The following is a 26,755-nucleotide window of genomic DNA, read 5'->3' as shown; positions in this document are numbered from 1 at the left end:
ATCCACAGTTTTTCGGGCAATCTTATGTCCATGGTCCACATTGGGTTTCTTAGGCAAAATTATAATGTGAAAGTCAAAGTGAGTAGTGAGCATCCTAGGAAACGCTCACCCAAACCTAGGTCCTCTTCCCTCATTTTGTGGTCTTTCTTACTCAGGGTTTTTTATCTCAGAGAAACTGGATTTTGTGTGAATACTCTTGTCAGCCTGCCAGTCAAAAAGGAAGCTGAGTTTGTCATTCTAATTCCTTCCCTGGGGGCCTAAGGATACATGATTTAAAAAAAAAATCAGTGATCATAGAATGCTACTGAGGCCCAAGACATGGGATGGTGACAGAGAGCAAAAGCTGTGCAGTTGGGCAGATCTGAGTTTGAATCCTTGCTCATTCCTTACCATTTTTTCATCTTGGGTATGTCATGTAAAGGCCTATCCTGGAGTTTTCTTTCTCCTTTGTCATTTGAAGATAATATGAGTGCCATTAAATGTGAGCTAGGATGCCAAGGTTTGCATCCTAACTCACCCTCTCCTAGTTCTGGAACACTGAAAAACCCCTCTACCCCTCTGAGCTCTGACTTCCTAGTCAGTGGAATGGCGAGAACAGCACTAGCTGCCTCCACAATGTTATTGTGGAGAGGATTGAATGAGAAAAATATGGTTGTGGGAAGCACTAAATAAATCAGCATTAGCTATAAATGTCATTGTTTGCAGAGTGGTGTGTGATTTCAGTAAGCTTAGACTCTGGGGTAATATATGGTACTTCTAAGGTGCTTAAGATATAATTGTTGGGTGAATGAATTCAGAAGAGGATGAATTGGTGAAAAGTACCAAGCACAAAGTACCATTATGTAGTAAGTGGGGGAAGGCACACAGAGCTGCAGCCTTCCTTCCCTGGGCACCAGCACCAGTGTGCCAGGCTGGCCGGACCAGTGAAAACTGGTAGTAAACACCCTTTCCCAACCCAGCCCATCTCCTCCCAGCAACGTCAGTGGCGTCCATTAGTATCTTGAAAGCAGCTAATGTGGGGATGTTGACACCACAGACAATGGCAAATTTTATCAGGTGTGTTTGTCTGCTTTTGTTGTTATGAGAAAGAGAGAAAGAGGATTAGTGCCCAACACATCCCTGACTGGTCAGGGGACCATTTACCATCATCTGCCACAGTCATCTTCAGAAACCCCTTCTGACCATTTTGTTGCAGGACACAGGATCTATAGGAAAATAAGTCATTTTGTAGCTGATAAGAGGACATTAGGGGATGCTGAAAGTCTGGCATTGAAGACCCTGCTAATGAGGTCGTGGTTCCTGTGGGTTGGGCTGGTCACTAATGCCTGGCTATGACCTGAAAGAGTAGACCCGGGAACAGCTGACTGGATCTGCTAAGGGTCGTTCTGGGACTTCTCTAACCTGCTCAGACTGCACTAATGCTTGGGTTTTCCACGAAGATTATGACACAGTGCCTGCACCCATCGGCATATTTTATAGGCCATCTGTGGGGCTCCTGACAGAGCCATTCCTTAAGCCCTGAGTAAAGAGAACCATCTAAGGCCATCCTGAATCTACTTCACTATCAATTGACTTTGAAGAAGTGCAGCTATTAAAGGAGCTGGACAGAAGTGCAGCTGTTAAGTGTATCGGACAGAAGAATGAGCTGCGTGGAAGGCATTTGTAAACCATCCAGGATTTGAAAGCTTGTCTGGAGTGATCTCAGAGTGAAATGCACAAGACAAAGCTATCCCAGAGCTTAGAGTTCCAGGCTCAGACTGGGGTGGCAGCTGTCTAAGCCATGCTCCCCATCACTCATCTGCAGGACTGTCTGAGTCCAGAACCCCTCTCTGGATTCTTCAGAGAGTTAGGGAGTGGGTAGCATCTCTATTTATCTATATTTTAGCTCCTTAGGTGAAGTGGATGATTGGCTAGGTTTGACAACCACTGCATCCTAATGAATAATCTCTCATTTAAAGTGTGTTGACATATCATTTGTGTTTCAATGGCCCTAAATGGCTTTAGAGGAAAGCCAGTTAATCTTCTGATCTGAGGAAGACCAGCTACTGTTCACGCTTAGAGGAATAAACAAAAATGTGCTGTGCTTTTTAATCTTTAAATTAGTACCATTGGAGACTAGCAGTTATCAGCTCTTCTCAGTGAGGGGTGTTCACACTACCCTCCCCCTGGAGGGAGGGAGTGGCAACTCTAAATCCAGACTAGGCTTGGGGGACAACATGGAGATAGAGAAAGACAGGACTGGCTTGAAATTGTGGAGGTGACAGAGGGGACAAAAATCAGTGCCCTCTGCAGGGGGCACCCAGGGAATTACAGTGGCAAGATCCAAGGGTAGCCAACTGGAGAAAAGAAACCAACTGGAAAAAGGAAAGCAGGAAGAAGATCCCATGGGTGTGGGAGACAAATTGACAAATCACCCTGGGCAAGTATGGGGGGTGGAGTCTGAGGAGTGTTTACTGCTGGAATGGCATGTTCCAGAAGAGGCTTTTTCCACCCTGCTGGCTTCAGTTGTTACCAAGCTTGGCTCCCCAGCAGAATCTCCTAGGGGAGCTTATATGAAAGACAATTTCAGGTTTCCGGTCTACACAGTCACTCTGTGGGGTGGTAGCCAGAGGCCTGTGTTTTCAACAAGCTGTTCTTAAGCAGCCCAGCTTAAGTGTAAGCCCAGCTTATACTCGGCAGCAGTGTAGGGTGAAGAGGTAGACTCCCAGGACAGACTGAATGGATCTGAATCCTGACTACCATTTATTACCCAGGTCATGTTGTGCTTTAATTTCCTCACCTTCAAAATGGAGTGATTCATCGTGTCTCCATCATAGGGTTGTCAAAAGGATTCAGTAAGATAATAGGTGCAAAGCCCTTAGAAAAATACCTGATACCTCATTTTTATTCTTATTTTTTTAAAGATTTATTTATTTATTTATACAAGCACTGGGTACAGTCAGAAGCGTGGGAGGGTGAGAGAATTCACCAGAGCCAGAGCGGGGAGCAGAGCAGGCAGAAGGACCGAAGTACACTGCTGAGGGGAGCAGCGGGCGGCAGGAGAGGTCTGCGCGCCATACTCTTATTTCTTTTAGTAAACATTAGCCAGGTCAGAGGACAAGGCATACAGGTAGAGAGACTTGAGTCATCAAAAATGTAAACAGTGGTCACAAACTGAAGCTTCACAGCATTGCCACCTGGCAGGGGTTAGGGGTGAGGAGCTGGGGTACATTCATTTCCTGCAGGTGCTGTTAAAAGGCACCACCAGTTTGGTGACTTAAACATCTGAAATTGTTTCATAGTTCTGGAAGCCAGGAAACCAAGGTCAAGGTGTGTGCCTCAGGCTCTCTGACTTCAGAGGGGTATGTAGCAACTTTTGGCCTTCCTTGACTTCAAGATGCATCTCTCCAGTCTCTGCCTTTGTTGTCACATGGTGTTCTTGCTGTATGTCTGTCATTATATGAATTTCTTATTACAAGGACTCCAATCATTTTGGGTTAGGAACCCCAACACCAATATGAACTCAACTGATAACTGCTGCAGTGACTGTTTCTAAATAGGCCACATTCTCAGGTGCTGGGGGGTTAGGACTTCAACCTATGAATTTGGGAATGGGGCACATTTCAGTCCATATCATGGAATGTTTATCTGCCCTGCTAGAGCACTAGCTCTGTGGATAGGAAACCACTGTAGATAAAACTCCACAGTGCTCAGGGCAGGCTAAATTCACACCTGTGGTCAGAGTAAGTCCTCAAGCAGAGCAGAGGCCAGCGGAGTGGGGGGGAGGTAAGTGCCCAGGGGATGTGAGCAGGGCATCCAGAGTCAGGGGTATCATGCACAGGCCTTCTGAGTGCAGGCCCTGTGGGGCTGCCACGTCAGCTCACCCGCGAAGCCGGCCAGTACCTGTTAGTATGCCTTCTAAGGGGACAGCTCCTGCTCAGCTCCAGCCAATTCTCACCAAGCAGGAATGCTTGGCAGGCCCTCGAAAACGTGTCCCTGAGTAGATGCAGCGCTGGGGCTTCCAGTTTGAAAACGCTGCAAGAATACATGCTCAGATTACCTGGATGGGGCCTTCACGGTCAGTTCAGAGCTACACAGAATTTCTCAAACTCGACACTATTGACACTTTGAACTGGAGAGTGAGTTCTCATGGAGGGCTGTCCTGTGTGTTGAAGGATGTTTGGCAGTAGACTAATAGCACCCTCCCACTTATGGCAATCAAAATTGCCTCCAGACATTGCCAAATATCCCCTTGGGGAAGGGGGAGAGGGATTGATGCTGAGAACCACTTTGCTATAAGAAAGTAAGAGAACATGGGGCTTCTAGCTTCTAGCTCAGCCTATAACCCGTCTTCCCACCAAACGTACCGGGCGCTGCTTCTCAGGCCCAGGAGGCACTGTCCTTTAAGAGGCCTCGGTGTCTCAGAGCAGTGAATTGGTTTCTGAGATTCTTTTTCAAAAGTCAATCTCTCCCCTCTTCCCTCTCTCTCTCCACCTTTCTCTCTCTCCCCTCCATGCTCAGTCACTCTCCCTCTCAGTAGAGAACATCACATGCCTTTAAACATCCATAGAATGAAGTTCTGTAAGACTGTCTTGTTCATAGCTATAGCCACAGCAGCTAGATCAATACTGGGTACATAATGAGCAGTATTTGAGAATGAATGAATGGACATACTGCTATGTCCTCTAAACCTACACAGCCCCCTTGGGAAATGATCATCTGAGCACTGAGGAGAAGATGAGGAGCTGCACCAGCTTCTCCTCCACCAGCCTGGCCAGGCTGTTTTGCAAGGAAACCTGTGCAACTGCCTTCTGAGCAAAGCCTCTTCAGGCATCAATTTCCTGGTCCTTTATTTTCCTTTATGCAACAGATAAGAAGTACTGCATTAGGTGTTTAAATCAGATAAACAACCATTGATACCAGGCTTCTGCTCAGCCTGCATTTTGTTTCTCTGGGGGTCACCCCAAAGAGTGAATTGCTTTTTATGGGAGCAATACAAGAGGTATGTATGTGATGGGGAGAAGGGGAGAAAGTGCTCTGTCTGACCAGGCAAGTAAGTTCTGCATTTTTATTTGGCATCTAAGCCTGAAAGAGTAAGAATAGGCAAGCAGCCTGCTTTTAACTGGTTCTGAGCGGAAGCGCCAGACGGGGATAGTAGAGAATGGCCTGTGACCTCCTAAGAGGAGAATGGTGTTTCACCAGCAGGACTTCTGGGAGTGCTGATTTACAGAGGTCATTCAAAAGTCAGCAGAGCCAGGATTTGTGGACAGCAGGAGCAGGCTGGAGGAGCAACACGAGCAGGATGACACCTGGCCCCATGCAGGGTGCAAATTGTATTTCTCTGTGAATGCAGCCTATCGACAGCTCCATCATTGATTCTGAATCTGGCAAAGTCACAGAGAGCAGACTCCCTGCCTCCTCTTTTCCCAACACATTAAAACAAACATGAAATACAGCATTACCCTTCTTTCTACAATTATATTTTTGTCCTACCCTACAGAGGCACTTTATTAAAAGTTTTTTTATAGATATTTCAAAAAAAATGTTTAAAGCTAGCTTATAAAGGAACAAAAAAGTAAAAGACAATGTACCTTTAGACTAGGACTTGAAAATCAAAGCTTTTAACAAAGGCAGAGAAGTAAAAATACTGATGGAACCCTGAGATTATTCATTATATTTCTCTCTGAGCTTCCTGGCCACCTTAGCAAAAAGGCAAATACGATGGTTTATGTGTTTGTCATTACGTATAAAGAAAACCAACATTTCATTATATGTTTTCACTTAGAGTCACAGAGGTACTTATCACACTTATCACATACCTATATATTGTATATAAAATATCAAAGACAGTATCTAATAGATGCGACAGTTTTCTAATAGATGCAGAAGTCCTTTTGAGATAGTTCTTTCTTGCTTTGGCAGTTGACAAAAGCTGAAGGAAACCATGGAAATCTAGATAAAGGTTCTTGGCAAAGATTGAGTCAGTGCTATCTAGCATATTTCAGGCTTCAGAAAAAAGTTTATAGCAGTTGCTTGATTAGGGTTAAAGGAATCCTTTCTGTTGATCAAATCCTTTCTGTAGCAAATGTTTGGGAAAACACAGAATTTTTCACTGATCTGATCTTCCAGAAACCTTTATTCTAGCTCACTATTAACAGAACTCAAACATACAAGGAGGTAAGCAGGTCCTACAGGAAGCAAAACCTTTTCAGCTCCTGCTTGCCACCTTCTACACTCATTCTCCTATGCCTGCCTTCATTTCCTGTGTATCATGAGTTCACAGTCTTACATTAACCCCCAGCACCATAATAGCACAATAGATTCTGTCTTGTTAGCCTTTGTGGAAAGCAAATTACACCTGAAGTTAGTGGCTTAAAACAGCAGCCATTCATTGGCCTACAAATCTACCACTATGGCTGGTAGACTTTTGCAATTAGGGCAACTTATCTCTACAAGGGTTGGCCGTCCCCCACCCCCACCATGCATTTGCAGTCAGCTGATGACGAAAGGGGCCAAAAAAGCCTCTTTCACATGTCTGGGGCTTCAGTGGGGTGACCCAAATGACTTGGGACTCCATGGGCCTTTCATTGGCCTCAAGGAAACTGAGTCCAGATTCTATACTCAGGCGACAAGAGAGTGATCAGAAATACCAAGGCCTCCCGAGGCCTAGGCCTGGCAGTTCATAAGTCCTTCTAGTGCACCCTGTTGTCACAGGACCAGTGCAGATTCACTGTGAGAAGCATCTATACCAAGATGTGAATTCAGAGAAGTAGGATGCATGGGATCATGCCTGGCAGTCACCCACAGCCCTTGCCCAGCAATACCTCAGTAACAGTGGTCTCTGTCTGCTTCTCGCCTGAGGCATGGGGAGGGAAGGAGGGAACAGGTATGTCCTGCCTGGGGGTGGGGAGGGGACACTATCAGGTCATTGGTACTTTTTTTTATAAAGTATTATACTTAGTCTTTTATTATACTTAGTCTTTTTCCTGGTCCTTTATTTAGGTTTTCTAAATTCCTGCTATGAGTGAGACCATCCAGTATTTTTCTTTTCTTTCTGGCTTATTTCACTGAAAGGACACAGAAACATTAATTCAAAAGGACACCTGCACCCCTATGTTTATAGCAGCACTGTTTACAATAGCTAAGCTATGGAAACAACCCAAATGCCCAAAAATAGATGACTGGATCAAGAAGATGTGGTTCATATACACCATGGAATATTACTCAGCATTCAAAAAAGATAAACTCATGCAATTTGCAGCAACATGGATGGAGCTGGAAGGGATCTTGCTCAGGTCATTGGTACTTAACCCAGTTCTCACTCCAAGTTCTGTGTACTTACTGTTTAACTGACACCTTCAAAAACCCAAATATCAGGCTTTACTGAGCTCTATTTAAAATTTTCAGAAAGAATATAAGTGAGGTGGACCTTTGAAGTGATGAAACAGTAAATGGTTTAAGAGACCTCCTGGCAACCATACTTGAAGACCCTGTAAGTGGTTGGGGTACACTGAGTTTTCCCCCACTATCTGCTATTCTCACTTGATGTTGGGAGACAGCAGCCTCCCCAGGCTTCCCAGTCAGCTCTGCAGCCAGAGATTATGGGGTCATTTTCATTTTGGCTAAAGTGAGAGGCTGTATTGGTGGCAGCCCCAAGAGTCAACTGAGTTTTCTCCAGACTGGAATGAGAACAACTGACACCCCCTCTGTTCTTCCTGCTGCCCCCACAGGTGTCCCCACAAGGTCACATATTTAAAAAGATGACCCAAGTGACAACAAAGGCCATATGCTCCTCACTTTTGCAGAAGCTGAAAGGACCAGAAAACAAAGACACTGGAATCAGGAAAGAATCAGGAAAAAACATCCTGACATTCAGAGAAACAGTGTAAATCTTTAGAAATATTGAATTCAGCAAAGAGGTGGCTGACCATAGGCATAGAAGGCATCTACTATGTGCTATGCAGTTTTCACATGTTAGTCCCATTTAATCTTCATAACAACCACATTAGTTTCCTGAGACCACTAAGTAAAAGAACCACAACCTGTGTGTCTTGGAACAACAGAAATGAATTATCTGATAGTTCTGGGGGCTTGAAGTCCAAAATCAAGGTGAAGGTGCTGGGCAAGGGTCTGTCCCAAGCCTCTTGCCTACTTCTGTTGACTTCAGAGATTACTTCATGTGTCAATGGCTGTCTTCTCTTTCTCTCTCCTCACATTGTCTTTCTTCTGGGTGTGCATGTCATTGTATCAAATTTCCTTCTATTATAATAACACCAGTTACAATGGTTTAGGCCTAATGACTTATCATAACTTGGTTAAATCTACAAAGGTCTTATTTCCAAATAAGGTCAATTCTGTGTTACTGTAGGTTAGACCTCAGCATATCTTTTTCTGGGGAGATATACCACAACCCGTGACAGTCCACCAAAAAGTCATCTCTTTCTCATGTGAAAAATACATGCACTTCATTGTGGACATCAAGAGCTGGCTGAGAAACAGGTCACAATGCAGAATTAAAATACCTGTTGTGGCGTTAGACGCTGTCCTCCCTGTACAGTGAGCTGCTGCCCGGGGCCCACCAATCCCATACCACCTCTGTGCTGGCTGCCTCAGCCTGATCTCACCCTCAATGGGCAGCTTGTCTTGGGGGAGCCCAGACAGGGCTTGGAGAGGCAGGTGCTGGAGACAGGAAAAGAGCAGAACTGAGTCCTGGTTACGGGCTGTGGCTGCTTGTGGGATAATTTCACCGCCCGCTCAAGTCATCTTTGTTGGGAAAGGGATTGTCATGAAAAACACAATGGAAGGGGCTGCTGTGTCCTCACTTACTGGGGGCTGGGGAGGCTGCTGCTGAGTGGCTGCAGCCATTATGACCTGTGCCCGCAGGCCCCATTCACAGTTACTATGAAGAAGCAGAGGAACAGGACACTTAGTCAGGCTCAGCCTTAGCAGGCAGCTAACCAATGTCCACTGCTCACCCAGCCCAGCTCTGGTCACATTTCCTGGAAAGGCAGAGGCCCAGGCAGAAGTGGATCCCAGGCTGTGGTCTGCAAAGATGGAGTTTTCTCTGGGGAGAAGGGGAGGGTAAGTGGGGAGTACTGAGGAGGAAGGAAGCTGCTAAGCTGATGAGATGAATATGTGGCTTTTTTTAAAAATAGCTCTTTATCCCACCATCCATTATATCCCCTTGATCTTTTCTCCTGCCCCCTCCATCTTAACCTCAGAAACCTCACTTCATTTATTAACAACCGCTAGTTTATTTTTTTAAGTATCTTACGTTGTTGAATTGTCTGCTATGTATTGTTTATAATATTGGTTAGTGTGTAATATTGACCAAGACCAATATTTGTCTTGGTCATTGTGACGTGCTTTCCCACACATAATTCCCTCAAACTCCTTCCATTATGCTATAAATGGCAACATTTCTTCTTTCCTTATGGCTGAATAGTATTCCACAAGTGGATTTACCATATCTTCTTGATCCAATCTCTGTCAGTGGGCACATCAGTTGTTTCCATATGCCAGCTGTTGTAAAAAATTTTGCAATAAACATTGCATGACATATAATTTTTTGGATTGATGGTTTCTTGCTGTTTGGATAGAAACCCAGGAATGAGATTGCTGGATCGGGTATTTTCATTTTAAGTTTTTTAAGGTAAATTCAGATCATTTACCAAAATGGCTGCACCGCTTTACATTCCCACCAACAGTGTAATAAGGTTCTTTTTCCTCTGCATCCTCGCCAGCACTTGTTGTTGGCTTTTTTTTTTTTTTAAATACATGACATTCTCTCTCTGGTGTGAGATTATATCTCAGTGGTTTTCACCTGCATCTATCTTATTAAAAGAAATGATAAACATTTTTCCATATGTATTGCCCTTCTGGATATCTTCTCTGGTCTGTTCACATCTGCCTTCCATTTACCAGTTGGGTTATTTGTTATTTGTATGTTTGTTTTTTTTTTTTATCTTGGGTATTAACCACTTGAAGTTTATATAATGTGTAAATATTCTCTCCCATTTAATAGAATGTACTTTTAATCTTGTTGTATTTTCTTTTGCTGTGTAAAAAGAAGGTGATTTTTGCTTTATTTACCCTCGCCATAGGAGTCAAATCTCCAAAAACATCTTTGTCATTGGTATCATGAAACACATCACCAATGTTTTCTTCTGTCTATATTTTATTTTTTTTCCTTTTTTTATAATAAATTTTATTTTTATATTCCCCATACAATTTCAACCCCCCATTTTGACCCCAATCCCTCCCTCCCTCCACCCACCCCCCCCAAAGTGTCTCTGGTTCATAGATTTTTGTTGATTTTGATTTTCACTTTCTTATAGTTATTCATTTTCCTGGTCCCTTATTTAAGTTTTCTAGATTCCTGCTATGAGTGAGACCATCCGGTATTTTTCTTTTTCTTTCTGGCTTATTTCGCTGAGCATGATCCCTTCCAGCGCCATCCATGTTGCTGCAAATTGCGTGTGTTTATCTTTTTTGAATGCTGAGTAATATTCCATGGTATATATGTACCACATCTTCTTGATCCAGTCATCTATTTTGGGGCATTTGGGTTGTTTCCAAAGCTTAGCTATTGTAAACAGTGCTGCTATAAACATAGGGGTGCAGGTGTTCTTTGGAATTAATGTTTCTGTGTCCTTTGGGTAAATACCTAGGAGTGGAATTGCTGGATCATATGGAAGCTCTATGTTTAGTAGGTCCAGAAATCTCCACACAGCTCTCCATAGTGGTTGGACCAGTTTGCACTCCCACCAACAGTGCAGGAGAGTTCCTTTTTCTCCGCGCCCTCGCCAACATTTGTTGTTGCTAGTTTTTTTAATATGTGCCATTCTCACTGGTGTGAGATGGTATCTCATGGTAGTTTTGATTTGCATTTCCCTGATGACAAGTGATGTTGAACATTTTTTCATATGCCTGTTGGCCATTTGCATTTCCTCTTCAGAGAAGTTTCTTTTTAGCTCTTCTGCCCATTTTTTGACTGGATTATTTTCTTTGCTGTTGTTGAGTCTCATCAGCTCTTTGCAGATTTTTGTGATCACTCCTTTATCATTAGTGTTGGGTGCAAAAATGTTCTCCCAGTTGGTGGGGTTTCTCTTTGTTTTTGTTATTGTCTCTTTTGCTGTGCAGAAGCTCTTTAATTTGATGTAGTCCCAGCTGTTTATCTTTGCCTTCACTATCACTGCTTTGGGTGATGTGTCTGTAAAGATGTCTTTGATGTGCAAATCCCGTAGTGTTTCACCTATATTTCCTTCTATGTATTTTATGTTTTCAGGTTTTATGTCTAGTTCTTTAATCCATTTTGAGTTGGTTTTTGTGTATGGTGTGAGGTAGTAGTCAAGCTTCATTCTTTTGCATGCAGCGACCCAGTTTTCCCAGCACCATTTATTGAACAGACTTTCTTTTCTCCAATGCATATTCTTTGCTCCTTTGTCAAATATTAGTTGACCATAAATCTGTGGGTTTATTTCTGGATTTTCTATTCGATTCCATTGGTCTGTGTGTCTGTTCTTGTTCCAATACCATGCAGTTTTGATGATTATGGCTTTGTAGTATAGCCTGAAATCTGGGAGTGTGATGCCTCCATTCCCTTCTTTTTTTTTCAGGAGAGCTTTGGATATTCTGGGTTTTTGGTGATTCCATATGAATTTCATCAATAATTGTTCTATTTCTTTGAAGAATGACATTGAAATTTTTATTGGAATAGCATTGAATCAGTATATTGCTTTTGGTAGGATGGCCATTTTAATAATGTTTATTCTTCCAATCCATGAGCAGGGGATGTCTTTCCATTTCTTTGTATCTTCTTCTATTTCTTTTAACAGTGTTTTATAGTTTTCTTTGTAAAGGTCCTTTACCTCTTTTGTTAGATTTATTCCCAAGTATTTGATTTTTTTTGTTTCGATAATAAAGGGGATGGTTTTTTTGATTTCTTCTTCTTCAGATTTATTGTTTGTGTATAGGAAGGCTTCTGACTTTTGCATGTTGATTTTGTATCCTGCCACTTTGCTGAACTGATTGATGAGTTCATTTAGTTTTTCTATGGAGTTTTTGGGGTTCTCTATGTATATTATCATATCATCTGCAAATAGTGATAGTTTGACTTCTTCTTTTCCTATTTGGATTCCTTGTATGTCTTTCTCTTGTCTTATTGCTCTGGCTAGGACTTCCAATATTATATTGAAAAGCAGTGGTGAGAGTGGAAATCCTTGTCTTGTTCCAGATCTTAATGGAAATGCTTTCAGCTTTCACCATTGAGAATGATACTGGCTGTTGGCTTGTCGTATATGGCCTTTATGATGCTGAGGTATGTTCCTTGTATCCCAAGAATTTCAAGGGCTTTTATCATGAATGGGTGTTGCACTTTGTCGAAAGCTTTCTCGGCATCTATTGATATTATCATATGGTTTTTATATTTCTTTTTGTTGATGTGTTGGATAACGTTGATTGATTTTCGGATGTTGAACCATCCTTGTGTCCCTGGAATGAATCCTACTTGGTCATGGTGAATTACCTTATGGATACACTGTTGGATTCTGATAGCTAAAATTTTATTGAGAATTTTTGCATCAGTGTTCATTAGGGAGATTGGCCTATAGTTTTCTTTTTTTGTGTTGTCCTTGTTCGGTTTTGGTATTAGTGTAATGTTGGCTTCATAGAACGTGTTAGGTATTATACCTTCCTTCTCAATTTTTTGGAAGAGTTTGTGAAGGATAGGCACCAATTCGTCTCTGAATGTTTGGTAGAATTCATTTGTAAATCCATCAGGTCCTGGGCTTTTGTTTTTGGGGAGATTTTTGATTACCATTTCAATTTCGCTAATTGTAATTGATTTGTTTAGGTGTTCTATTTCTTCTTTATCTAGCTTTGGGTGATTGTAGAGTTGTAGGAATTTGTCCATCTCCTCTAGATTGTTGAACTTGTTTCCATATAACTGTTCATAGTAGTTATTAATTATTCTTTTGATTTCTGCTGTGTCCGTTGTGATTTCTCCTCTTTCATTTATTATACTATTTATTTGTGCTTTCTCCCTTTTTGCCCTTGTGAGCCTGGCTAGGGGTTTATCTATTTTATTGATTTTTTCGAAGAACCAGCTCTTGGTTTCATTAATCTTTTGGATTGTTTTTTTTACTTTCGATTTCATTTATTTCTGCTTTGGTTTTTATTATTTCTTTTCTTCTACTGGTTTTGGGGTTTTTTTGTTGTTCTTTTTCTAGATCTTTGAGCTTTGAGATTAGGTTGTTTCTTTGAGTTCTTTCTTGTTTCTTGATATGAGCATCTACTGCTATATATTTTCCTCTCATTACTGCTTTTGCTGCATCCCATACATTTAGGAAATTGGTGTCCTCCTTGTCATTCAATTCAAAGAATTTTTTAATTTCTTCTTTTATCTCCTCGTTAGTCCAGTGGACTTCCAGTAGTGTGGGTTTCAATCTCCACGAGGTAGGAGAGTAACTTGCCTTCTTTTTATGGTTTATTTCTAGTTTGATGCCTTCATGGTCAGAAAAGATGGTTGGTATGATTTCAATCTTGGTGTATCTGTTGATGTTTGTTTTGTGCCCCAGTATATGATCGATCCTACAGAATGATCCGTGTGCGCTTGAGAAAAATGTATACTCAGATTTTTTTGGGTTTAGTGTTCTATATATGTCTGTTAAGCCCAATCACTCTAGATCCTTATTTAGAGCTTTAGTGTCTTTACTTATTTTTTGTCTTGTTGATCTATCCATTGTTGATAGTGGTGTGTTGAAGTCTCCCACTACGTATGTGTTTTCTCTGATGTCTGTTTTCAGAGATGCCAATAGTTGTCTGATATATTTTGGTGCTCCTTCGTTTGGTGAATATATGTTAATGAATGTTATTTCTTCTTGAAGTATTGTCCCCTTGATCGTAATGTAACGACCACTGGGGTCTCTTTTTATCTTTTTAAGTTTGAAATCTGTTTTATCTGATATGAGTATAGCTGTTCCTGCCTTCTTTTTTGGTCCATTTGCTTGTAGAATTGTTTTCCATCCTTTAACTTTGAGTCTATTTTTATCTTTTGCAGCTAAATGTGTTTCCTGGAGACAGCAAAAGGTTGGGTTTTGTTTCTTAATCCAGCCTGCAACTCTGTGTCTTTTGTTTGAAGATTTTAGTCCATTTACATTTAGAGTTAGTATTGATATGTTAGCATCTGTATTTGCCATTGTGTTTGTCTTTCCTTTGATTTTATTTATTTATTCTTTTAATAACTTTCTTTGGCCTTCTTTTGTTGTTATTCGTCCCTCTGAGGTTCTGGCTTTAGGACTCCTTGTAGTATTTTTTGGAGTGGGGGTTTAGTCATAATAAAATTCCAGAGTTTCTGTTTGTCTGGGAAGGTCCTTATTCTTTCTTCAAAGAGGAAGGAGAGCTTTGTGGGATAGAGTATTTTTGGTTGGCATCTGTTTTCTTGGAGTCTGTTGACTATGTCCCTCCACTCTCTCCTTGCCCGTAGTGTTTCTTCAGAGAAGTCTGATGTCAGTCTGATTGGTTTCCCTTTGAATGTTATCTGTTTCTTCCCTCTTGTTAGTTTCATTATTTTTTCCTTGTCTTGGATTCTTGGGAGCTTTACTATTATGTGTCTTGCTGTATTTTTCCTTTTGTCATGGAAGTTTGGTGTTCTTCTTGCTTCTTGTATATCAATTTTCAGCTCCTTCTTCACGTTTGGGAAGTTCTGTTCAATTATATCCATGAATATTTTCTCTGTTCCTACATCTCTCTCCTCTCCTTCAGGGATTCCTATAACTCTTATATTTCCTTTCCTCATGGAGTCAGATAGTTCCCAAAGTCTTTCTTCGTTCTTTTTCCTTCGTACTTCTCCTTCCTTTTCTGTTTTAGTTCTTTTTATTTCTGTGTCTTCAAGAGTACTTATTCATTCTTCCATTTCATCTATTCTGCTTTCATTGCTTTTCCCAGAGTTCTTTAGCGTCTCCATTAATTCTTTGATCTCCTGCATTTCTTTTACTTCCCTCTTTAGGGACTCAATTTCATTCTTCTGGTCATTAATTATTTTCCCCTTATCATTGTTTTCCTTTATGACTTCTGTCAGTTTTTTAATCACAGCAATTTTAAATTCTCTATCTGGAAGGCTCAGAAGTTCTTCCAAGTTACTGTCGTTGCAATCTGGTAGATGGTTTTCTTTTTGCCGTGTGCTTTTTTGCTGAGGAGTTGCTGGGTTGCATGTGGTTTTTCTACTCCCTACTGCCTGTTTTCTAATTTGCCGTATTCCTTGTGACAGTGTGTTGCTGGTACTGGCCGGCATCTTGGGCGACCTTCCCAGCTCACCACTGGCTCCTCTGGGGAACTTCTGCTGGGTTCACAAGTCTCCAGCAAAGAAAGGTCCCTGCTGCAAAATGGCGATGTGGGAACGTGCTCCCCTGCACGCCCGGTCTGCCCCAGCGGTGGGTGCTGCTCCCCTCTGGGCTGGAACTGCAGGCTAGAAGGCGCCCGGCATGGGCAAGCCTCCCAGCTTACCTTTGTCTCCTCGGTGAGCCTTCTGCTAGGTTTACACAGTCTCCAGCAAAGAAAGGTCCCTGGTGCAAAAATAAATAAATAAATAAATAAATAAAAAATCCTGTCTATATTTTAATTGTTGTAGGTATTATATCTAAATGTTTAATGCATTTGGAATTTGTTTATGTGTGTGAAGTTAGAGAGTGATCCAACCTCATTCTTTAACACAGGCTGTCCAGTTTTCCCAGCACCCTTTGTTAGAGACTCTCCTTCCCTAGTCATGATTCCTTTATCATAAATTAAGTATTGATGTGTATATATGGCTCTATTTCTGAACTTTCTGTTCCATTGACCCATGTGACTGTTTTTATGCCAATACCATAGTGTTTTAATTGTTGCTGCTTTATAGTATATTTTAAAGTCAGATAACACATTTCTCTCCTTTTTTTCCCCTCAAAATTGCTGTTGTTATTTATAGCTCCATATAAATTTCACTATTTTTTGTTCAATTTCTTTGAAGAATATTGTTGGTATTTTGATGGGGATTGCATTAAATTTACATATCGCTCTAGGTAGATTGTTCACTAGGATTATGTGGATTCTCCCAGTCCATACCTCACCCCCATTATGCTAACTATATATTTTCTCCCTAACAGAGGAACTGAAGGAGAAGCTGACAGAGTATGTGGACAAGGTGAACGGCCAGAAGCCTGGTTTCATCAAAGTCGTGCGCCACAGCAAGCAGGAAGGCCTGATCCGCTCCAGGGTCAGTGGCTGGAGAGCTGCCACTGCCCCCGTGGTGGCACTCTTTGATGCCCATGTGGAGTTCAATGTGGGCTGGTAAGTGCCCTCAGTAGACAGGAGGACTCCCAGTGTGGCCCTAGGGGCTTTGGCTCAAATGGGAGCAAAGCATGGTAGAATCTGAGCCATGTAGGAAAAGGAGAGAATTCTGGAACAAAGGTACTTGGGCATGTGAGCAACCTAGGCAGTGGAGCTTGTGCTTTGGAGTGGGGTTGGGGGGCAGACCCAAGGGTCAACAGGAAAGCACAGTGTCTAAAGGGGTGACTTCACCTGACGTGGTCCTCTAGAAGACAAGATCTGGGATGGAGTAAATGCAAGAGCAAATCAGAGTCCCAGTTCCACTATGGATAGGGTGGCAAGCCCCAGGAGAGGGAGAGCTGGACCAGACATGAAGCAGAAACCACCCAGAGAGGGCCAACACCAAGTGGGCAAAGGGAGCTAAATTCGCTGATGTCAAAGGTGCCCTGGCTTCCCCAGAGGCCAGACCAGAGGTAGCATCTACTGCTGAAATTAGATCTTAGTCCTTTCTTTCTCAGGTTATGGCTGCTTAAGTGCAGGGTGGGGAAAGAAAACAGATTCAAGGTCTCTGTGACTGCCACTGCTCTGGGATGGGGGAACTGGTGTCAGCATCCCCGCAGGGCCAAGGGACTGGAGGGTGTGCTGTGTGTGGTTTTACAGAGAGCCTAGGCGCTGGGGGCCTAACCCTGGGAATAACTGAATGTACCACACTGCAAACCACTGTGCCTGATGGGGCTAGGGTCTGCCCTCTTCCCCAGCACCAGGTACCATCCTCTGCCTCCCTAGAGTGAGGTGAGCAGGGACTTTAGCAGGAAGGAGTAGCCAGGCACTCACCCAGCATGGCTAAATTCAGGCATACTTTTATATAACAGGCCAGAATTATGTCAGCAATGCAGCCATTTTTTATAGTTGAAGTCCCTGTTTGCCATTTGTAACTATTTAAAAAAGCATTTTCACTGAATTTATGGCCAGAAGAGGAGAGGGGCACTTACTATTTCAAGCTGATTTGAATAAACAATTATGCACCAAATGCATTATTAATGAGAAGCTGATCATTCCTGTCTGCCAACATATTTCTTGCCTGGTACCCACAGGGGCTCCCTGGGAAAGCTCTGACCACTTTCTCCCACTCTCCTTTGGGAGTGGGGAAGAAGGGTTGTGGGGGTGCAATGGTGTCACGGAGCTGGTGAAAATAGGTTTGTTCTCATCTCCCTGTTTCTGCCAACCTCTGTCTTTTCCTCCAGATTGCTACTCTGAAGTTTAGCAAAATCAAAGCCCAAGTTGAAAGCTTCCCACAGAACCTCAGATCTGTTCCTTTCTTCTTTTTCAAGTCTTGATTTTCCTTCTAGTGGGAAAAGGGAAAGTGAGCAGACACAAGGATCTAAGGCGCTAAAAATCAGCTCAGCCTGGCATGGGCTGAAGGGTAGCCAGGACTCTTGCCAACACAGAAGTATGGGGGATTAGGTTGGGGGGCAGCGAGCTGGTACCCTTCCCAGGAGCAGAACAGCTGTCCCCTGGCCAGGTGTTCCTTCCTCTCTCAGCGGGGGGAGGAGCTTTGAAGTGGCCAGTCTGATGTTTGTCCACCTTAGAAGCACTTACTCTTCTCTCGCCCCTTCCTGCTCAGGGCTGAGCCTGTCCTCACCCGCATCAAGGAGAACCGGAAGCGGATTATCTCACCATCCTTTGACAACATCAAATATGACAACTTTGAGATAGAAGAGTACCCTCTGGCTGCCCAAGGCTTTGACTGGGAGCTGTGGTGCCGCTACCTCAACCCCCCCAAGGCCTGGTGGAAGCTTGAGAACTCCACTGCCCCGATCAGGTAAAGCCTCCTTACCCATGGCTCTCTTGGCCTTGCCTCGCAGCAAGGGCTTCCTTCCCCATCCAACCTTCGTTCCTCTAACTCCAGTCCCATGGCAGCATGGTCAGATGGGGCCGGGGCATGGAAAGGATTTATGAGTAAACTTAAGTCACTGCTCCAGGCTTTGATGATCTCTTTTGAAAGAATCATGGCCACTAGGGCCTCCCAGTGGTGCAGCGGGTTGAGCACAGCACTGTGAAGCTGTCCACAGCCTCTGCAGCGCGGGTTTGATTCCCAGCCGGCCAGGGAGATTCTCACATGGCATGGCAGACCGCTCCTGTCGTGCTCGCTGCTCCCCTCAGCAGTGTATTTTGGTCCTTCTGCCTGTTCTGTTCCCTGATCTGTCTCTGATGAATCCTCTCATCCTCCCCACCCCCGCCTCTGGCCTGTACCCCAGCTCTTGTATAAAAATAAATAAATCTTTAAAAAAAAAATCATGGCCACTAGAATCCACACAGGGGCTCAGACTTATTCATGTCCTCATATCACTGTGGGGCACGGATTGAGCGCAGCACTGTGAAGCTGTCTACAGCCTCTGCAGCGCGGGTTCAATTCCCGGCCGGCAGGGGAGATGCCCACATGGTGTGGCAGACCTCTCCTGTCTCGCCCGCTGCTCCCCTCAGCAGTGTATTTCATCAGTCTGCCTGTTCTGTTCCCCGCTCTGTCTCTGGTGAATCCTCACACCCTCCCATGCCTCTGGCCTTCACCCCAGCTCTTGTATAAATAAATTAAAAAAAAAATCTTAAAAAAAAAAAAAAAGACTCATTCCTTCCCTCAAAACCCTGGAATCTAGTGAAGACAGACAAAAAAAGATTGGAATGACAAATTACTACACCATGTAGGTGGGAACTCCACGGAACATGGGGGAACTCTTTAAGAGGGTGTAGCATTTGCTCTTATTTTTAAGAGTAAGTAGGAGATTGCAAGGTTGGGGCAGGGGCACCCACATACCCATTTACTCACTCACCCGTAGCGTGAGTTCATGTACAGAGAGGTAGGTCAGAGGTTTTGGAAGAAGGGCAGAGAGAGGGCAGCCCCAGGCACAGAGGCTGGAGGGGCAAGAGGAAAGACCAACCCCACAGCAGCTGTAGCCCACCTGGCTGATATTTGAACTCATCTTGTAGGGTCCACACTGTGTTTTATAGATACCAGACTCTTTCTGTCTTTGCTGCTGCCTTCATTGACATCTAAATGACTTTCCTGTGCAGACTCTGTTTTATGGGTCAGAACTCCTGAAATAGCCTTCGCCACCAAGCCCTTATTTCTGCCTGTGTTAATCACAGATCAGGTGCCTTTATGTTCCCTGCAAAGTCCTGCCCATTAAATACACAGACACCAGAAGGTGGCCTAGGGGACCATTCCTGGAATGAAAGAAGAGATTAGAAGCTGATGTTGCTTTATGTTCCATGAGGGAGATAGATTATGAAAAATTTAATTGAAAGTGGGTGATTATTATCTGAAGATTACATTTTTCCTTGCCAGAAGAAAAAACTATGTTCGTATTTAAAACAGGTGGAAGAAAATTCTGTTTAGCTTTCCTATCTTTGTCTCTGCTACCTGTAGGCCCCCACCACAGTTTAGTGTTGCTAAATATTTGTTGGGAAGTCACTGTGTGCAATGCTTGTTACACACATGGTCTCATTTGATCCACACCAGAAGCCAGTACCAGTTTGTCCCTGTGTCACTAGAGGAAGAAAGCAAGGCTGATGAAGGAGAATGGGCCTGCCAAAGACTTCGGGCAGTGGAGGCAGAGTCCAAACTCAGGCCACCAGTTTCTGTGTCTTTCTGTCATCCCTGAGATACCCCCCAGCTGTGCTCAGACCTGTTGTGGCTGGGTTCTGCCCCCAGGTCTTTTGGACAGAAATAGTGTCAGGTATGAATGTTCTTGGAGAAGAATGCATTGGTATTTGCAACGTCTGTTCTGCTCATCTCTGCTAACCACCTGGTCTTAATCAGGAAGCCTGCATTCTAGTTAGTTCTTTGATAGAAAATATCATCTCAACTTCAAATTTTTCATCAATGATTTTTTTAACCAAAAATTTGACTGAGAGAAATTATAATTTTGGAAGGTTTGGAGGAGAACCTTCCTGGTTTTATCTCTAGATGAAGACAGCCCCACAGAATGCTGTGGGTTATAAAATTTATCTAGCCCACCTCAGCTCCTGTTTCCTTGGAGCTATACTTAAGTGCTTTGCCCATATGTGCTGTAAGTTGGGGGAAAAAAATCCCAGTGATTTCTTCCATTGCATTCTAAAGAGATGTCTTTGAGATAGTTATTCACTATTTCCCAAAGTGACCTTATGAATAAGACCAACCTGAGAAATTTCTTTCAGACTACTCATCAAAGAAAGCTTTACTATCCCTGAAAAATGAGTATGGATGACATTGCTACATGTGAACTGTAAATCTTATTTCTTTTTTTAAAGATTTATTTATTTATGCATACAAGAACTGGGGTACAGGCCAGAGATGTCGGAGGTGAGAGGATTCACCAGCGACAGTAGGGAACAGAACAGGCAGACTGACTGAAATACACTGCTGAGGGGAGCAGTGGGTGAGACAGGAGAGGTCTGCTGCACCATGTGGGTCAGGTCCCTGGCCAGGGATTGAACTTGTGCTGCAGTGGCTGCGGACAGCTCCATAGTGGTGTGTCTTAACCCCTTGTGCCACCAAGGAAGCCCCTGTAAAAATCTTATTTCTAAGACCATATGTGTTCATATTCATCTTGGCCACCAGGAATCTCAGAGTCAGCTTTGTAGATCTACTTGAAGAACCATGAAGGAGCATCTTGGACTATCAAAGCATTCTAACAGGACCCCAATTGGTTGTGAACTTTAGTCTTTCCAGACATTTATCTATTTTACTTTTCAATGTGTTTTCCATTTTCCTAAAAGCTATTTCTAATCCTTTTGGGAATTTGAGAAGGTATAAATTTATAACATTTTCAGGCTAACACAGCCCACTTAATTCCCTAACTGGTTAGTAAGTAACAGATAGCACAGGTGACCTGTGCTCACCCCAGAGTAACTGTAGACCATTTTCTTTCCCTGACTGGGTCTGGTCATTCGAGGGAGACCCCTTCCTGCTTGTCCTGGGACTTTACTGTCATGCTCAACGTTTTCGGAATGTCCAAGAAAAAACTGAGACCCTACTCTGCTTGGCTGGTGTTTTTAAATCACCATGCATTTAGAGAGGGGAGTCTCTGGGCTTCTTCACTGTTCAAGTGCATTTTTAAAAATGATCTTTTGAGTGCCAGTTATGTCTAAGAGGCTTGCAAATGCTTTGCATTATTTATTTTAAGTCTTGAGAGATCATCATTGATTCCATTTCATAGCTATGGAATCGGAGACTCAGAGAGGCTAAAGACACACTGCCATAGCACTCCCCCAAGGCCAGGTCAAGGGCCTACCCCTAGGAACTCAACCTGCTGTAGCAATGGTGAATTGTGTTGGAATGACCACATTGGGTGCCTGCAGTCTATGAAAGGTGAGCCCATTCAGAATAAAATTTGATTTGAAAGGAGAAAGGACAGGGACTCCAGGCCTGAGCAACCTCATGCATCAACAATCTCCAAAAGAAATGAACTGCAGGGCCTCCCTGGTGGCGCAGCGGTTGAGCGCTGGGTTGCGAAGCTGCCGGTGACCTCTGCGGCGCCGGTTCGATTCCTGGTTGCTCCCTGGCCACCAGAGGAGGGTCCCGCATGGCGTGCAGACCTCTCCTGCCGCCCGCTGCTCCCCTCAGCAGTGTACTTCGGTCCTTCTGCCTGCTCTGCTCCCTGCTCTGGCTCTGGTGAATTCTCTCACCCACCCGCGCTTCTGACTGTACCCAGTGCATGTACAAACAAAACAAACAAACAAATAAATAAATAAATAAATAAATAAAACATGCCTCTATAAAAAAAAATAATAATTTAAAAAAAAAAAAAAAGAAATGAACTGCAAAATATGTGACTGACAGTTTTCTCATTGCTAAGGATGCTTCCTTTGCCTTCTCATTCCCTCCACATGCTTAGCCACCAGCTGATAAGATGCTGCAAGGGCTAGAAATGGTAGCAGTGTGCAGTGGAACAATACAAATTTGTTTGTATGAGTTAATGCTCTCAGCAGAGAAGTACGCACATGCTCTGATGCTGATTCACCTCATGTGAATGGCTCCTTGTGACATCCTGGATCAGGTGTCTGCACACAGCCAGTTAGTTCCTCGCCTACACCCTCACTGAGTAAGGTCTCCTGTTCCTGGGCCAGTTACCAGATGTTAGGTGATGCTCCAGCCTAAGACCCCAGCTGAATTCCAGTCCCAGGCTGTCTACCAATGCCCTGCCTGTAGGATATTGCCCCCTAGTGTCCCACAGGCATCTGGAGATCGTCTTTTCTCTACAACCCCTACTAAACAGCTGCCGGGACTACTCCAGTCTGAGAGCCAGCTGGCGTCCGGATTTCTCCCTCTCTCCTTCACTCTCAAAGTTCATCTGTTTTGAAATATGTTAAGAATAGGACATCAAAATATGTCTTTAGACAAACCCTTTCTTCATTCCTGATGCTCCAAGTCCTTATCCTTTCTCATTGGGTTATAGCAACAAGCTTCCCACCTGGCATTTTCAGTTTTTACCCAGTCTCCTCCAGTCAATCACCCACTGCTGCCAAAGTGTTCTTTTTAAAAACACAGATCTGTTCACATCACTGTCCCACTTAAGATTCTTTGTTGACACTTCTTTACCTACAGATAAATCCAAATTATTTATCACATTATCTAAAGCTAATCCTTTCAAATGGAGCCAATTAGAAGTGCTTTTTTTTTTTTTTTAAGATTTTTTTAATTTATTTATTTATACAAGCACTGGGTACAGTCAGAAGTGCAGGAGGGTGAGAGAATTCACCAGAATCAGAGGGAGAACAGAGCAGGCAGAATGACAAAGTACACTGCTGAGGGGAGCAGCGGGCGGCAGGAGAGGTCTGCGCGCCATGTGGGACCCTCACCCAGTGGCCGGGGTTCGAACCGGCACTGCAGAGGCTGCGGGCAGCTTCGCAACCCAGCGCTCAACCGCTGCGCCACCGGGGAGGCCCTAGAAGTGTTTTAAAAAGCATGCAGAACACAAAGTGAGGAAGGGCAGGAAAATTGGCAGAAACAGACTGACCATGCAAGTTCAGGGTTCAGAGGTCAGGGAAGCTAGAAATACAGGCATTTGATCTAAACCAGAGACTGACCTCCACGTCTCTGGGCTAACACACACACACACACATGCACACGCACACGCGCATGTTTGCACCACCAAAAATCACAGCCAGCCCCAGGACAGGAGCTGTCTGCCTCTGACCTGATGAGAGCCTCCCTGAGTGGTTGGTGAGGGTGAACCCTGGAGGGCCACTTGGAGAACAAGGTCCACACTACTTCTGATAGCAAAGGAAGGGAGAGAACAGGTCCTCCTGGTAGAATGCTCCTCTGCTTAAACTCCGTCTGCGTGCCCCAGGAGACAAGCCCCTTTGCTAACCATTGGCCCATCTCCCCACACCTCTGCAGGAGCCCTGCACTCATTGGCTGCTTCATTGTGGACCGGCAGTATTTCCAGGAGATCGGCTTACTGGACGAAGGCATGGAGGTCTACGGAGGCGAGAATGTCGAACTTGGGATCAGGGTGAGTATGTTTTCTCACTGACAGGACTTGGCTCAGCTCCCCAAAGGGTGAATGAGTTTGGCATGGAAAAATGGGGTCAAGGTTGAGGACCACAGACTGATTCTGAGTGTCCATGGCTGTGTGTATGTGATCAGGGCTGATAGGAATATGGGAGAGGATCGATATATTCTTCAAGAAGAGGATTTTAGTAATTGCTGTCTGGATGTGGGGTGTGGGAGAGTTGATGTCAGCCATAGTGAGGGGATCTTAGGTCTTACCCTAGAGGGACACTCACTCCTCTATCCAGGGAGCGGCCCTAACCTCATGAAAGATTCAACATTCAAGCTGTGGTTTTTCCCAGGATGGTCCCACTGTCCTTTCAGTGGGGCACTGGCATACTCATACACTGCAGGCTTGCCAGACCTTGCACCTGGGTGTTCTGGAAATCATCTGAGATGTTCCTCCTTACTGCCAGCCTTCATGTAGACCACCCTGACATATGTCTGGTACCCCCTGGTGACTCTACTCTTGCCCCGTTGGTCCCTTAGTGGTCTGTATCTGGCATCATCAGTTTCTACTCAAGGTTTCCAGCTTAGATACACCCTCCCCTCCACTCTAACCTCCTGGGACCTTCCTCCCCAATGGGCAGTCAGCTGGCCATGAATAGTCTTGCCTGTCCTATAGGGAAACTAGGCACCTCCCCCAAACATCTCACCTGCAGTGGCTGGCAGGTGACTTGTCAGCCAGACTTAATATTAGGGCTTTGTAATCCAGCAGCAGGAACAACTTGTCTGAAGCTGTGCTTAAAAAATACTTCCAGACACCTGTATTCACTGAAACCCAGAGAAAATGCTTTGGAGGTAGTCAAAATACATGGGCTTATTGGGGAGCTAATATATTCATAGAAGACAGTGCCTGCATAATCACCTTCATTTCTCCAGCTCTTTCTACACCAGTCATTTATTCACCATTTACGTCCTCACCATCTCACTTCAGCACCACTCCTAGATAAATGCTTACCCCAAACATATTATTTTTCACTAGGAGCTTCTGCCAGGAGTTGGCTGAACAGGCAGAATGGCCTCTAGTCACTTATGCTTTCTACTGGGTAAAAATGTCTGGGAATGGAGAAAGGAATTAGATTTGTGAACTCTGCTTCCAACATGTATGTGAGTCAATCATGGAGGTGGGAGAGTTCTGGCTTTTCCACCCCTGGACTCGAAATCTGTTCTGATTGTGGGCGTAGGGAAGGCTTTCAAATACATGTTAATGCTTCTTTGGGTAGTTTGTGTTCAGGGTATGAAATGGTACCTGACCTTCCTCCCCACCTCCCTCCATTTCTTTCCTCTTACTTGACAGGGGTACAGGGCATTGGAGTTGAAGGAAAGGTGACTTTTAAGCAGAGACCCTGCAATCTGTTGGCTGACAGAGCTGAAAACAGAAGGCAGGACTAGTTGGTTCCTCTAAAGGGATACAGAGTAACTGGTCATCTCCAATATTGATGCTTGTGTGGTTATTAGTGTTTTTCTTTTATGCTTTACAAGTTAACATCTAAATGCCTTGTCTTACAGATCAGTTTCCCTATGTCAATTTCATGTAACACAAGATTAAATCAAGGACAAGGGGGAAGATATTATTGAGAGAGTTGACACTGGGTGTATGAGGCTGCAGTGGTGTAAAATGTTATGATGTGAGGAGGCTACAAGTATATTTATCCCTCCCTGAAATTAAATTATTTAATATAAATAGCAGCTCTCCCCACCTTTCTGGAATGGAAACCACAGAGTTAGGAAGGGGAGGGAAATAGTGTCAGCACAACTGCTGCTGCCAATGCCCAACCCAGGGGGTCCAGAGCAGGCAGTAAGACAAAAGCAACCTCCTCTCCATCTTGCCCTGGCTGTGGTTGACTCTTGACTAGATGGAACCCTTTGGAATGTATCACAGAGAAGATAGTCAACCAGACACGTTGAACATCCACTTGGTCATATCTGCATCACTGACTCCTTGTCTGAATGTTTCTTATTGGCATTTTAGAGTCTGTCTTGGAACACTGATAATCATCTGTCTTTTTAGAATACAGTCTGCTCTTATGATGCCTCAAATAGCTTTTACATCATCCAGTCTAGCTGACCTTTTTCTGCCTTCTCCAAAGGCTGGATCATTGCTGTTATTTTGGCTCACCCAGACTATCAAAGCCCCAGTAGCAACTTTTAACTGCTTTTGCTTTTCCTTATCAGAAGATCTGATTTAGTGTTAAGATCTCTCCTTATGAATGATCCTGCCCCCTGCACCTGAACATCTAAAACAGGAGGAAGACTAGCTGGCTAGCTCCACCTTTTGTCATGAAGGAATCTGTCAAGGTTCTCCTTATCTGGATATCCTTATTTAGTAGCTCAATCAAGCAGAAATTTGTATTTGAGGTTTCGGAATGACTTTATTCGAAATCCATGATATCATTCTGTTGCCCGAGTCTGCCAGTTTTCTTCCCCTCTCATAAATTTTCTTAGCCTTGGAGAATCAAGTGTCTCCCCACATCCTGGGAAAATTTCAGTGGCTATTGCATAGGTAAAATGAAGAGCGCAAAGAAGCTATGGACATAGGAGGAGTAGACTTTACAAATTGCATAATCACCAGATATTAGAGATCCCTGAGCCCTCGTCTATGTTCTTCTTGGCTTCTATATCAACTAAGTGTCAGTGGAAATGCATTTCCTCTGTAATGTCAAAATTGTTTCCCTACAATTATCCTATTTAATGCACATAGTGATCAAGTGCTGTAGGCAAACCAATATTATTATTCTAATAGTGTTATAAGATTTAAAATGTGGTTGTTATCCAAAAAGTGAATTCCTCCTTATGCTTTAACTCTTTATTATTGTCATTATTTTAACAATAACGATAACAAGAAATCAATTTAAAAGCTTCGTAAACTATAAAGTGCTCTGTACAATACATTTTATTGTATCTGTTATACATGTAGATATGTATATGTGTGTGTGTGTT

At 43.6% G+C, this 26,755-nt stretch overlaps 1 protein-coding gene and 1 long non-coding RNA gene across 3 annotated transcripts in view; one reads left to right on the top strand and one right to left on the bottom strand.

The window, feature by feature from the left end:
* The window catches only part of GALNT18 (polypeptide N-acetylgalactosaminyltransferase 18), a 332,754-nt gene that overhangs the window by 225,374 nt on the left and 80,625 nt on the right, over positions 1 to 26,755 (top strand). For both annotated transcript variants that reach the window (XM_054699371.1, XM_054699372.1), the window contains exons 4-6: positions 16,119 to 16,302; positions 17,906 to 18,103; positions 23,660 to 23,774. In XM_054699371.1, coding sequence (XP_054555346.1) covers positions 16,119 to 16,302; positions 17,906 to 18,103; positions 23,660 to 23,774 — 497 coding nt within the window. The remainder of the gene's footprint in view (positions 1 to 16,118; positions 16,303 to 17,905; positions 18,104 to 23,659; positions 23,775 to 26,755) is intronic.
* LOC119255474 (uncharacterized) lies at positions 1,114 to 8,828 on the bottom strand. The gene is made up of 3 exons (XR_005127477.1): positions 8,502 to 8,828; positions 3,883 to 4,014; positions 1,114 to 1,205 (listed from the first exon to the last, which is right to left on the bottom strand). It is a non-coding gene; the product is annotated as an uncharacterized LOC119255474 (long non-coding RNA).

The sequence above is a fragment of the Talpa occidentalis genome, unplaced genomic scaffold (assembly GCF_014898055.3).
Source record: "Talpa occidentalis isolate TD23 unplaced genomic scaffold, MPIMG_talOcc4v2.1 talOcc4.3, whole genome shotgun sequence".
Lineage (NCBI taxonomy): Eukaryota > Metazoa > Chordata > Mammalia > Eulipotyphla > Talpidae > Talpa > Talpa occidentalis.
This window is presented reverse-complemented; position numbering and strand designations above follow the sequence as displayed.